This window comes from Nilaparvata lugens, chromosome 4 (assembly GCF_014356525.2).
Source record: "Nilaparvata lugens isolate BPH chromosome 4, ASM1435652v1, whole genome shotgun sequence".
Classification (NCBI taxonomy): domain Eukaryota; kingdom Metazoa; phylum Arthropoda; class Insecta; order Hemiptera; family Delphacidae; genus Nilaparvata; species Nilaparvata lugens.
In genome coordinates, this window is record NC_052507.1 from 34078806 (window position 1) to 34093250 (window position 14445).

General features: G+C 34.2%; 1 protein-coding gene across 9 annotated transcripts in view; it reads right to left on the reverse strand.

The window, feature by feature from the left end:
- The window catches only part of LOC111054858 (steroid hormone receptor ERR2), a 71333-nt gene that overhangs the window by 6995 nt on the left and 49893 nt on the right, over positions 1 to 14445 (reverse strand). For 5 of the 9 annotated variants that reach the window (XM_022342018.2, XM_039427365.1, XM_039427366.1 and 2 more), the window contains 4 exons: positions 12790 to 12849; positions 8424 to 8543; positions 4262 to 4388; positions 1948 to 2178 (listed from right to left, as the gene is read on the reverse strand). In XM_022342018.2, coding sequence (XP_022197710.1) covers positions 1948 to 2178; positions 4262 to 4388; positions 8424 to 8543; positions 12790 to 12849 — 538 coding nt within the window. Of the gene's footprint in view, positions 1 to 1947; positions 2179 to 4261; positions 4389 to 8423; positions 8544 to 12729; positions 12850 to 14445 lie in introns of all 9 variants that reach the window. The other 4 variants (XM_022341977.2, XM_039427363.1, XM_039427362.1 and 1 more) reach the window with 1 other exon arrangement.

A 14445-nucleotide genomic window follows, 5' to 3' on the forward strand; every position in this document is an offset into this window, starting at 1 on the left:
AAAATATAGTGAGGTCCACGTTATAATGGCAGCTTGCTGCTCTTCCTTTCCAATACCTCCTTATAGAGGGTAGCTTAAAGCGGAATATCTGATGTAATATCATCCGTGCATTCTTGTTGAAGATAATCAATTATATTTTATTAACCAAGAACATATATTTTTCAATGATTGAGTTAAATTATAAATATTCATAGTTGAGATTAAATATTTTGGTAAATAATTATATTTCTACATTGTTCAAAATCGATCATTGCGGAACTAGAAAAGGATAGTGTCCTTATCTGCTTTGTCTAATGTTATACAAGGATAGCAACACAGAAATTAATCAGATACTGTCATTATAACCAGTGGCGAAGCTACCTATAACTAAAAGGGGAGTCTAGGAAAACTGAAGCTTACGGCTTACTTCTTTCAGAGCTGTATAATTCACTAGATCATTACACCCATCCATTGTATAATTATTAAGAAACAAGAAATTATGCTAAAGGTTCAACAAATTAAAGATAAAATTCCGAAATTGAAAAAGGATTTGGTTTCATAAACCAAATTTCAAAACGTTGGTTAAGTAAACCAAAGCAAACCGCCAAAACGAGTTGTAGGTTGAGAAAAAGACAAGAGTGTTACACCAGCCACAAACCAACTGATTTATTTGAAATATTGAAATCTTCAAATTTTGAAAAGCATCGATGTTTGAAGACGATTGCTTCGATGTCGACCGTTGGATACATCGAGATCTAGACATCGATACGGACGGAACTCTAACTATGAACACAGCTGTAGAGAGATGCTGAGAGCCTAGACTCCAAGTCCTACTACGTAGCTATGGTGCTACGTCACGTTGTCATAGCAACCATACAATACGCCACGCCCATTATGAATGAATTAAGAGTCCAATAAATAAGAGACTCATCATGTTGAATGAATAGATAGCTAGTCGGCTGTCGGCCAGACAGAGAGCGATAAAACAGTTTGGAAGGAGGTCTGGCCAGCTCTTATCCAAGTTTGCAAAGAAATATATGCTTACTAATAAAAAATAATATAATCACATCAATCATAATTAATTTTGGGGAGTCTCAGACTCTTAGATTCCCCTTTAGCTTCGCCACTGATTATACCATGGACCTCACTATGGTGGAAAACTACTGGCATCAAGTAAAACTAGGAGTAGCAACATAGAAAAGGATGTTTCTCACCTCAAAGATGGGAAAAGAATGAACTAATACTGTCAAAATTTCTTTTAAAAAATTGTGATAAGAATGTGAAGTAACTAATGGTTTAGAAGTAAAGAAACTAAAGATATTTGATTGATTTATAGGTTATCTTTCATCAAATACATATTCTATAATATAATGAAAAGTTAGACATTATCTATAATCCATAAATGGGCTAGCAAATAATGGCGGTCAGACAAACTTATGTTCTCCTGACCGAATACTACACAACATATCAAAGAAATTGGAAATACTGTATACAGTGTATATCTAGGCATTTGAGACACATTAGCTATATATTTGTTGTGTATCTGACATACGCTAAATAAATAAAATCCATAATATTATAAAGAAAATAATTGGCTTACACATGTAAGGGAAAGGAAATACACAAATGACGCATCATCACGTATGAACTACTGAACTGATCAACTTGAACTATTGTTAAAGATTATTAATTTGACGAGGTTGGTTATAGGTATATTTGATTTTTTGTTAATCAATAATTAAAACAAATTTATTCGGTTTGTGATACAAAGTTTACGTAAGATAAAAGTCCAATCAAATTGTTTTTCTACTCTACATAATTCAAGTTGTTATAACATTCAATATCAGAATAATACTATAAAACTAAATTGAATCTATTCGTTCTTCAAACAGACCCTTGGCAGAGAATGATACAAATTGGTCATTCATATTTCATATACTTTTTGATGGTTTAGGATGTTGTACCCACCTTCTAAGGGCACAGGGAACTTGAAGGCGTAGTTGTGCTGGAGGGCGGAGTAGGGCTGGTCGGGGTTGCGGCGGTACTTCTGGCGGCCCCCCCTCACGCGGTCGAGGCGCACCCCCTCCTTCAACATGCCCATGCGCAGGCACTTCTGGAAGCGACATGCCTGGCACGCCTTGCGCCGCCGCTTGTTGATCTCGCAGTCGTTTGCCGCCGGGCACGTGTACTCTATGTTACCTACATCATTATAATAATAGATAATAATTCTTCATTTTACATAAATAACAAAATAAGAAAATTTAGAAAAATCTAATCAAATAAGTTTTTTTTCAATTAATTAAAATGAATATTTCTCTTTGGCACAGCCGTCCAGGACCAAATCTGAGCGCCTGCTGCGAGTTCAAAACTAAGAATAAAAGTTTTACATTTGTGGAAACAAATAAAAAAGGTATAATAATATCAGGTTTACCACAGATTACAATGTATTTTCTGTCCTTATATATTCTGGGTATTTACATTATTGTGGTTATTGTAATAATGGTTATTAAACCTTAGGTAGTCTGAAGTAAATGTGCTGTTTAGTCCAGTATTTCCTTCATGAGAGCTCATTCAATCAATTGTTCATTTCATATTGACACGTGTACTCTACATTACCTACAATTACAACAATACCAATTTATCATTCAATGTAAAATGTTAATTTCATATTGTCATGTGTAATCTATGTTATATGAGATGAAATAAAAATAGACAGTGAGGCAATATAGGGTAGAAACATAAAAAATACAATGATTATATTAATGAGTAATTAGGTAAATATCAGGAAAAATATCAAAATACTGTGTAACTCAGTTATTGCGACCTCGGCCATACGGATATAACGTCATCTATAAATAGATCCCGCCGAACTATAAGAATTTACATTGTGAAAACCTCAGATTTATCGTCAGTAAATTATAAAACCTCTTATATAACGTCAAGAAAATTGTGCCGAGGACTGAGAGGACTGTTTAGAAGAAAACTACAGACTTCTTAGTGAAGTGGGACCCTCTATGATCGTGCTTATACGTTGTTAATTGTCATTACCATTTTCGTACTTGGACATTAGGGCCTATTCATAATTTATTTTGATTTTAAGATTTGAGTTTTTAGATAAAATTCAGCTACACATATACTGCATTATGTTGAAGTATGTACTTCCTAAATTATCTTTATTGATAGTACGTTTTCAATAAAAAAATCTATGTTTTTTTTAATTTTCCCTCTCTGATTATACTGTCTTTCAGATATAGCGTCAATAAATGTGGTGCCGTAAATGACGTTATAGCCAAGTTCCACTGTATCGAATTTAAAAATATCTTATTGAATGAATGGGCAGCTAACTGATGAGGGAATTGATGATTCCAATAAACGTAGGCCTACGTTATAGGTTGACCGGTGCAGTAATGGTAAATAAAATACAAAACACTAGGCTACCCTGGTCCACCAAATTTTATTTTAATGTTTCACAGAGCGTACACATTTTTTTTAATGTTTCACTAATTAGTACAACAATTCTGGCACCGAAGATTTATTTTTAAATTAATAACAAATACAAGAGGCAAAGGACAGAATATTACTAGGATATAAAATATTGTATAATGGTGATAACCGGCCAACCCCAGTTCTCTAGTGAAGAGTGATCTCATATCAGAGTTTTAAAGTTTCAAACAACTGTAATCGTGTCTCACATCTCACAGCTTCTCTTTTTTGAATGAAGACCAGTTTTGTACTAAGCATTTACTGAATGTACTAATACTGAGAATTTTTTTACAAATTATTGATGATATTCAAATGGGTAAGATCCACTAAAAAAATTTATTCCTGTTAAAAAAGTTTGGGATAGGTTGAATCTCTGCTGTCATCAGTAGTTTATGTCACCAGTTCTAGTTTTTTGAAAAATAAATAAAAACAAAGAAAAAACAACCGCTCTTTCGATGAATTATGTTTTCCATCACCAGAAATAATATTGTAATACTGTACTATACTTGGAGGTTGTACCAACTTATGTAAGCCGTATTGGTTTAATCCCATGGCTTCATAATGCATCTCGACTTAATGTTGTGGGTAAATAGATATGAACTTTGTAACCACATTCTTGTAAGAGTTTAGATACCATTTACCGGCTGATCCATTCATCTGGCTTTGATTATATATGCAAGTGAATTTTCAATCTATATTCAACGCAATTTTCACTTAGCTCATAGACAACCAATAGTCATAGACAACTAATGCACTTATAGACTTTATTATTTTTGAAAAAAGATTTATTTTTACTGACCCTGAATAGTCCTTTTGAAGAAGGCTTTACAAGCCTCACAGGATGCGACACCATAATGAAAGCCAGAAGCCACATCGCCGCAGACCAAGCACAGCCTTCGAGGAAGATCTTCTTCTTTTATACCTTCCTGTAAATCACAACTAAACATTACAGTATGACACGCTCAAATTGAGTATTCAATAAAACAGAGTCTATAAAAAATATACATCGGATAATAAAATATGAAATACTTTTGATAAATTGAATTGAGTTGAAATTAAAAAATCTACAGATGAGCATGTTATGAAAACAGTAACTATACTCATGTCATATCACATCACATCATGTATGCACTATACATTTCATGAGAAACATCACTGGAATCAAACATTTTGAATAAATCGGTTTGTTGAATTCAGATAATAAAATAACTTTCTAGAAAGTAATATCAGTTAAATTGAAAGTGGTGTAAGAGGTACTGAATTGGAAACCGAAATGCTTTGATAAAGCAACATGATTTTTAAATTTGAGTTATATTCGACAATTTATTTCTATCAGAGGGAAAAATATATAATACGGCTTTTTCAATTGAAAATGGCTTAAAAAGCATTCCTCATAGACATGTTTAATATAATGGCAGAACTTTATGCAATCAAATAATTAATTTCATTCATTCACAGATGCAAAAACAATAAATTAAATAATATTGTTAAAAGAATAGAGAACTGGTTTAGCCCATGATAGTCATGTAAATAACTTCACCAATGCTCGACCATACAGAATTGATAGATTCCAAAACCCCTATATGGAGGGCAATATTCAGAGTATGTTGAGTACAGAACTCCTTTGAATTGAATCAATAAACCGTTTTTAACAGTGAAAATATTCAATCTAAAAACAGGATCCTGCATAATAAGCCTAGTTGCATATTGAGGCAATACTGATATGTTATTTGTAATTATTAAATGTCTGTATAGGCTACCATTGAATCCTTCTACACTATCAACTTCATATAAAAGCAAATCACCATAAGATTTATCTCAAGATATGAAAATATCACCAAAATTCAACACTTTACATTTCACAATAGTTTCCGAGAGGTTAGAGCGTAACACCGAAAATTGTATGTAGAAGCAGATCGAAGACTGAGGAGATTATGGAGAAGAGTGAATATTCGGCGTCGAGTCAAAGAATGAGAATCAGCAGACGCAGCCACAATCAGAAAAGGACAAATCACTTCAACCGAACTGAATGTTTCAAAAAGCAATTCGATGGACAAAAATGAAGAAATGTTGATTCCAAAAAGGTAAAGCAGAGGCCTGTCTAGCCAGGTGAAGAGAAAAGTCATCAATCAGTCTGCGGATCTGCATCTGAATCAGATTTTGAAATGTCCATCGTATACTTGTATAACATGCACATCCGCACTCTTCATTTCCCATTCACTAGCTATCCATAAGTGACATCTATTACCATTTGTACCCTTTACACATACACTCTCTCACTACTTTGACCAAGCTGTCCTTCTCGAAAAATCGACTATTTTTTCAAACTGCCGAAATATGTTTTATGTAGACATGCTTCTACATTATTCAAACCACTCTGAGCCTCCATCTTACACACACAGTCATAGCAAATTGTTTTGAAATGTTGATACCAATAAATCCCCTCAGATAACTTGTACTCAACTATTTTAAATCTAAATTTATTCATTTATTTCCAAACGACATAAATGTTGTTTATCTTGGAATACCTAAAATATCAGTGGAGCAGTCAGTTGAAAAACTTTTGAACGAAATCAACTTAAATATTTCATCGGGAATTGAAAAATAAAAATTCCATCTTCATTATAAACGATAAGGAACGACAGTTATAAACTGGTATATTATGCATTCATTGTGGAAAACAGAACTTTAGGAGCCAGCAAATATCTATGCAGCCGATCTGAGGAGGGCTCGATCAAATCGATGAAAATTAATATTTAAGAGATCGACCAGTCACATGGTGGGACGCCATGACAAAAAGGATAAATAATTCAGGGAAACAGGAAAATGATTCAACAAGTTTTAGAAAACCAGGACAAAATTGGAGTCCCGGTTTCAGAAATCTCTCAACTTATTCAACGACAGGAAATTTCCAATAGATAAACAAGCTGATAAGCGAGATCAGTTAATATGATTTGTTGAGATATGTATGTCAGTTTTGGAATAATGGAAAATCGAAAATATTTTTATAAGCAGAACTCTTGCAATCAAAATTTGCTTTAATGGAAATATTCATGATAACAAGGAATAATTAGGGTACTTATCCACGTGAAGAATATAATAAATGAATTGATATTAATAAATAAATTAAAAATATAATAAAGAATAATGAATATAGTAAACTTTCCTTGATTAACGTTAAAAATGTTGATTAAATTACTTTTGCTTTGTTATATATTGTATAAACATATACAGTTGTTTGACAGTAACTCTTTTGTGAATATTTATAAAAAGCGTTTTAAATATATGGTTCCAGTGATAATTTGGAAATATTCACATTAATACTACATAAACTATTCCAATCTAGCAAACATACTGCTATATTCGCATTTTAAAACTCGCTGTATTTATTATTATGTTTAGACTATTTTATTATTATCGCAAGCTTTATCGAATGATACATTTGAAGGATGTTAGACAAGTTGTAAATATTCATTGGACATATTGTTGATGTTTCAGTGGAGATGAATTTTTTTTTTCTATTGAATAAAGAGTTTCACCATTACAACGGGGATAGCAAGCGCATGGAGCTTATCGATAGCTTATCAGCGCGACCGCGATACCAATCGCTCAGAAATTCTACAGCGAGTTTGGAACTGACTTGATTTCCAATGAAATAAAGGGTTAAGGTGCGTACAGATATGCGCAATTCACTTTTAATCAGCTGATGCCAAGCTTTTTATATTTGTATCTTACCGTTTCTGTGAAAATATAGATATAATCAGCTGATTAAAAGTGAATTGCCCATGTTCGCGGCGCGTATATCTGTACGCACCTTTAGAATATCCACAGAAAAGCACTTATTACATTTTCTTTTATTTAAAAAAATACAACTGAATTTGCATTTTCAAATATTTGTTTTCAAACGTATTGGAGCATTACATAACATATATAAGAATACTAGCCGTCAGGCTCGCTTCGCTCGTCATATCCGTCTAGCCAGAGACGGCTCCGCCCCCTGGACCCCAAACTGGATCGTCCAAAAATGCGACGCTGCCGCATTTTGTACAGCTTCGCTTATGCATGTACTCGCTTCGCTCGCCTGCATAATGTAAACATTTTCTGTCTATTATTTGGTGAAAGAACTGAAAAAACGCAAAAAACGCTAATTTTTGGCGTATCTTTGGCGTTATTTCAAATTCCTTCTAACACAACATTATTACGCCCCAGCTGAGCTTCTGTAGTAAATTTGAACATTTTCTGTTCATTTGTTAACGATAAAGCTGAGAAAGCGCAAAAAAACGCTGGAAAAACGCAGATTTTGGGCGTGTCTTTGGCGTTATTCCCAATTCCTTCTAACACAACATTATTACACCCTGGCTGAGCTTCTGTACTAAATTTGAACATTTTCTGTTTATTTGTTCTCGATAAAGCTGAGAAAACGTTAAAAAACGCTGGAAAAATGCTGATTTTGGGCGTATCTTTGGAAAATTTTCCAAATCCGTTCTTAGTCCGCCTCTAAAGGGCCAACTGGACATACCTACCAAATTTGAACGTTTTTGGTCCGGTAGATTTTTAGTTATGCGAGCGAGTGAGTGAGTGAGTGAGTGAGTGAGTCAGTCAGTGAGTGCCATTTCGCTTTTATATATATAGATACAATATGAATGATCATTTATCGCTCCGGATCTAGGCAGGAGTCACACAGACTATTTTCAAAGGATAGAAACTCGACTAGTTGAGCATGAAAAATCCCTAGATTCTTGGAAAATGTTCAATCGATTTCTTAGAATTTTCTTCAAATACTTTCTCATCAGTTTTTCTCACTTTCTCCATTTATCAATGAAAATGGGCGACAAATCTAGAGGAGTGTTTATTTTTCATCTCATTATTTGTTTCATAGAAGGAAAGGAGTAAATGAACAATAATTTGAAACACAAGCACAATTTGCGAGATAGCATGCACATTTGTTTGATGGCGCTTACTTCTATATGGCCTAGTATTGTGTCTCCCAGTGATTGAGTTGTAGAAGAACAGAACTGCTGTTGATCAGGACTTCCTGGCGAGTGAGGCCCCATTTCGATGAAGGCCTTTGTATCACAATACTGCAAAAATAGGAACTAATTTAGTAATACCGAATGGTAATATTCTTATACGTACTTCACGACTGTTGAAGAAAATGTCTGAGGCTGGCCACTAACGATAAGTTAGGCATGTCATTTACGCATGTATAAGTTTTTGTGTCTTCGGCGAATGGTCGCTTTCACACTGAACTATTCTGGGACGATTTTTGTCGTCCAGTTTCCAGACGACTCCGGACGACATCGACACTTACCGACGGGGGCACAATTTCTGTAATCTAAGCACACAGTAGGACTTTCACTATTATCATCATTTCATAAGAGTAAAAATGTCATATTTGTTCTCCATAACCATTCTAATTGTTCCTTGAAACTTTTAACTTGCTACTGGAACACAAATTCTACTTTACTATCCAATTTAAAACTGATAAAATCATGTTCAAAATTGTCGATGCCAGAGCGATTCCCTCCAACGACTCAACATCTGTCGTTCGGGTCCGGACGACACCGTTTGGTAGGTGTAAAAATGATACCATGTAGTTATTTCGACTATGTCATTTCGACTCATGTAAACATCGTATTTTTAGTGTGTTCTTTCAGGTCAGGTATCCGTATACTTGACCATGTTTGCATGTACATGAGATGCCTGACGTATCGTTAGTCGCCTCCAAATTTCAACGTTTTAAATAATGTGACATTCATATTGTATTAAAATAAATTTTTATACTTATTATAAGTTATTTGGTAGGGCTAATATTGTTCTGTTATAAACACTTGTGAATGTGATAGATATTTTGGATACATATTAAATATTGATTCATTAATAAGGATTAATTGCGCTTATTTTATAAGGGATTCATTTTCAAACGTGTTCAACGTTTCATTTTCCAACTTTCAACATGTTCCAAATATTTTGATACCCATATTCCATGAAAATCGAATTTTATACTAATATAAACTATTTATTATTATATTGGTTTTCCATTAAAATTTTGTGCATATGAAAGATACCTTGGGTATATTTCAATTATTGATTTATTACTTTGGATGAATTGCATTCCCTTTCCATATTCAGTACCTAATTTACAAGTTACAGTAATTGTAAGTATAGTGATTTTGTCTCTGATTTTGTTATAAAGCAATTTATAGTAAGAAAACTCTAAAAATACTTCAAATAATAAATTAAATTCTTTAAAACAAACCGTACTGAGATTAATTTCATGATTGACAGAATATTAGATTCCAGAATTTGATTTTAATTAATTGCACAAGGATAAATCAATAATGTGCTTAAAAACATGAAGCTATTAAATTAGAACAACACCCTATACTAAACAATAACATAAATAACGCTATTAAAATTTGGTTTTCATGAATATTTTACAGGGAAATACGCAAAACTCATGATGGAATCGGAATGCGTTATTCGAAAAAACATGATGTTATTTTTTAGTAAAATTTATTTAGTTTCATTACTTAGTAGTCAGTATTAGTCATTTAAATTTAGCCCAAATTAGACAGTTTCTTCCAAAAAAACGGCTAATGTTTCAAAATCATCAAATTATTCGCTAGGAAACAAAATACGAGATAGTCAAGATAATGGAATATTGGTGATTGTTAAAAACATTTACATGAGAAATTTGAACACGAAAATCAAATGTATAACGTCATTTTGGTTTCATGCAGGTTGAATATAATTAACAGCAAAAACACTAACAGGCCATTTTTGACAAGATACCAATGTACTAATCAGACATAATTATAAGGGTGGCTGAGTTTAATCCCCGAATAGATATAGACTTTTGAAAGAAAAATCACTACTAATTTATGAGTCTGAAGATTGTAAAAAAGATCACAGGTTTGGAGTAGTCTGAGCACTACGAGATACAATTTGAAAACCAAACTTCTAGATCTAGACGAATGTCCAATGCATGCATATTGCAGTATTCTGTATTGCATATATACTGTAAGTGAAGGTGTGTTAATTTAAAATATATGTTTTATTTAAAATTTAGCTAAAGTTAAAAGGACAAAACAATACGTAGAAATATAATACTATTTACTTAAGCGGGCCATTCACTATCCGATATTTTGTCCATCTTGAGGTGCATTAATTCGACGTCGGACCGTGAATTGAGTTGTCGTGAGCTGGGCGAATGCTGGCAGACGAGTCGGCCAAGCCTAGTGAACTGTTCCTCTGACTTGTCCCCGACCTCAATGATCTAGTCAGGTCCGATTTGGTACGTGAGTGGGGAGGAATGGTGGACTAACCAGCCGGAGCGTGAGTGGTGAAAGATCCAACGTGGTGGCCCAATGTAGTTGGACCAAATTGTCAGATAGTGAATAGCCCGCTTTAGTTGTTATGAATTACTGTTAATGCATTTTAAAGCAAGATTATGAATGAGACAACACATCATAATTATAGCCGAAAACAAGACTAACATTGAACGAATTTAGATCAACAAGCAAAAATGTTCATATATTAAAAGCTTTAATATTTGAAAGTTACACTTTTTATAAATACGATCAGTCTAGACTAGAATACTTTGTGGAATCTTGAAGCCCGAAGTAAATTCACGAAAAACAGTAAACTTTAAATATTGGAATCTCCAACTCATGTATATTTCAAATGTAATTACTACAAATGTCAATGGAACATCCAGTCAACTTATTTTGCAATGCTAATCTTCCAAATAATTTCGTTTTCTTCAAGAAAAACTGGGTCATTGCAAACAATTTCCTATTTTCAGATGCTCAATAGTTACTTTAAAACTGAAACTGGAATTGCGACTAGTTATTGTGAGTTCCGATAGCCTTGCAACAGGAAGTAAGTATGCATGCATCGCACACATTCAGAGCGGTAGGTGTGAATAGCCTATGCCTACTGGTATACTTTTGAAAATTAGAATAATATCATGGTAATATGGTTTTAAAAATAAATCTGAAGGGTGATTGATTTGAATTTAAAGTTACGGTAATTCTTCAGATTAGAGATTCTTTTTAGTAAGATAAGATAAGATTCTTTATTTCGCATCCAATTTACAACAACAGTACAGCACACAAAACTAAAAAAAATGGGCGTTGTCACACTACTAAACTACAAAACTAAAAACCAAGATAATGGGCGTTGTCACACTCACCGATATTAAAAACCCAGAATGTCCTCAGATTGACTAATTCTCACCAACAGCTATTTAGCTATCAGCTAAATTACTATTAGCTGATTCTCAGCCAATCATAGGATTTTCTGGGTGTCGTGTTGGTGAGAAATCGGTGAGTGTGAAAACGGCCAATAGTTGATGTTCATAAATTAAGATCGTTGTAAATAAATCTATTATATTGTCACGATTACATGTATCGTGTATAGTAAGCGAGTATTTTATGAATGAAATGAGCTTCCATAAAATAAAGTGAATTGAAATTGAGTGAAACGATGGATTTTCTTAGTATCCAGTACGAGACAGTCAATCATGCACTAATTAACAGAAAAATACTGACAACATTTTTACTTGAAAGTTACAAAACCAGTATAAAGTAGTAAAATGCTTGAACATCGACACAACGCTTTTGTTCACAAAACAAAATACAGATTGGGCTTTAAAATTCACATATATATGTATTGATTGTTTGAAAATATCTGGATACACTCAACCCCTGGTTTTTAGTTTTCAATTGGTCCAGATGTTTAGCAAAAATTGTGAAGTTGAACTTATGTAGACTTAAACGCCACGAACACGCGCATTTCACTTCTCATCAGCTGATTCTATGCTTATCATATCTGTGTCCTACTGCATCTGTATAAATACAGATATAGGCTACTAAGAATAATCAGCTAATGAAAGTGAAATGTGCTTGTTCGTGGCGCATAAGTCTGTAGGGACCTTTACATGCCGCCATATTTTAATTTTTTGCATAATCCTTATATTTATGTAAGGAGTATAGTGATCAGTTCTTTGAAAATAGACAGATTTATTCATTACAAACTCTCAGACACTCGAAAATAATATACTACTGCGAGCACCAAACGCAACTGAATTGATTTATTTTTCAATTGAAAGTAAATCAAGTCTCCCAAATAACTTCTATGAATTAGTACAAATCATGCAACTTTGATGATAATAATTAGAAATTTGCCACAGGATAAAACCAACATGGAGGGTGTAAGGCACATTTTAGTGGATTAGTGGGGTGGGCAACAACCAAGACTCACTTCAGACTCCAATGTGGCTGATACCACCAGAGTGTCTGAAGTTGATCGACAAATTCTAACCTCGTCTTCTTTTTTTATGTGAACCATCCCGGTTGAGCTGTCAGAAGACATCATCGAGACCTGCAACACAACACATCAAATTATTATTTACTACCAAATTGCAATCTACTATTACTATCAACAAATATTACAAAGTTCTGGGCTCTAGAATAAGTTTGACTCTGGAATAAATATGGGATAGTTTTGCAATTTTGTGAAAAAGGAAATCACACTATACTTATCACAATTACTTTTTCAAGAAGACATAAATAATCCAAAATACACTATCCGACTGAAGGTCTAAGAATGTTGGAGCGGTAGTAAGACCAATAGTCGGATCATTCATCACTCACGCTCTGACCAATATTGATCCAACTCGTCCGGCTAGACATCCAACACTCGACTCAACATCAACAAACCCATTTAGTCCGACGTCGAATCTAACATTGGATGTTAGACCTCAAATTGGACAAGAAAACGAATTGTGAATGGCTAGCTTTTGCGAATTGTGAATGGAAACCAGCTTTTCTCTTTACTCAAGCTGCTTTAAATCCTCAGTATTCAAATTGATGGAATTGAATTGCAACAGGTATCCCTTTGGATCTGGATACGACATTCACCTGAATCAGACATTTTCCTCCTAGCTAGCAATAAAAAGCAAACAGCCGCGTTGTAAGGAAAGCTAGCAGAGCCAGGAGAGTGGTCTGGAAATACCAGGTAGGCCTAGGCAAGGAAAAATGTGTGCAGAAGAGACTAGCAATAGGAAAAGGAAGAGTGTGCAAGAGAGAGCCAATAGGAAACAGAGGAAGTAGAGAAGTGCAGCCTCTGCTTGTCGTCCTTGAACTTGACTGCGCATGCGCATGCGCTGTGAGTGCGCGCGTCACTTGGTTCCGTGAAGGCCGCGGCCACCACAGTCAAACTGCATGCATGTACGAGAGAGAAAAACACTATAAAAAGTGGAAAGAGAGAGAACGAAAGATAATAATGGGATAAGCGAAGCCAAGAGAAACAGATAGTGAAAGAGTTTTCAAAGGATAAAATGAAAAATAAAAGGTGCACCTAGAAAATAAGGAAAGAACGGTGCCTGAGTTGATGGCGTGTCCGGCTGCTGCTCGGCAACTCAGCTACCAACAGTCCACGACCGCCAGTCATCTTCTTGTTTTACTGCTGCAAAATTCCATAGCAAACATTTCAAGCGTCTGCTGTGGAGTCAATAATGATTGGAGTATACTGATTATAGGAATCTTATACATCAAATTAAATTGCATAAATACAAGAGTTCATATTGGAACCTTCCAAAATAAAGAACTTGCAGACGAGATGCTCCACAGCTAGAGATGCCCCTCTCAAAATGACTACAACCAAATAAAATAGAATGTACTGTATTTTCATCCTCTTTGCTACAACTGACGAATATCCAACTGAAGGGACTATAGTGAGGTCCACGTTATAATGGTAGTGGATAAAGATAGAAAAAAAGCGATGCCGATTCTCTGAATTAATTAATTAATTATATTTCTACACTGTCAAAAACATAATTGGCATCGTTGTGGATAGTACCACCGGCTTTGTCGAATGATAGACAAGGATATCAAAACCAAAGTTGATCAAATACTGTCATTATAACGTGGACCTCACCATAGGACGATTCAATTTCAATATTTATTTTTTATTCAC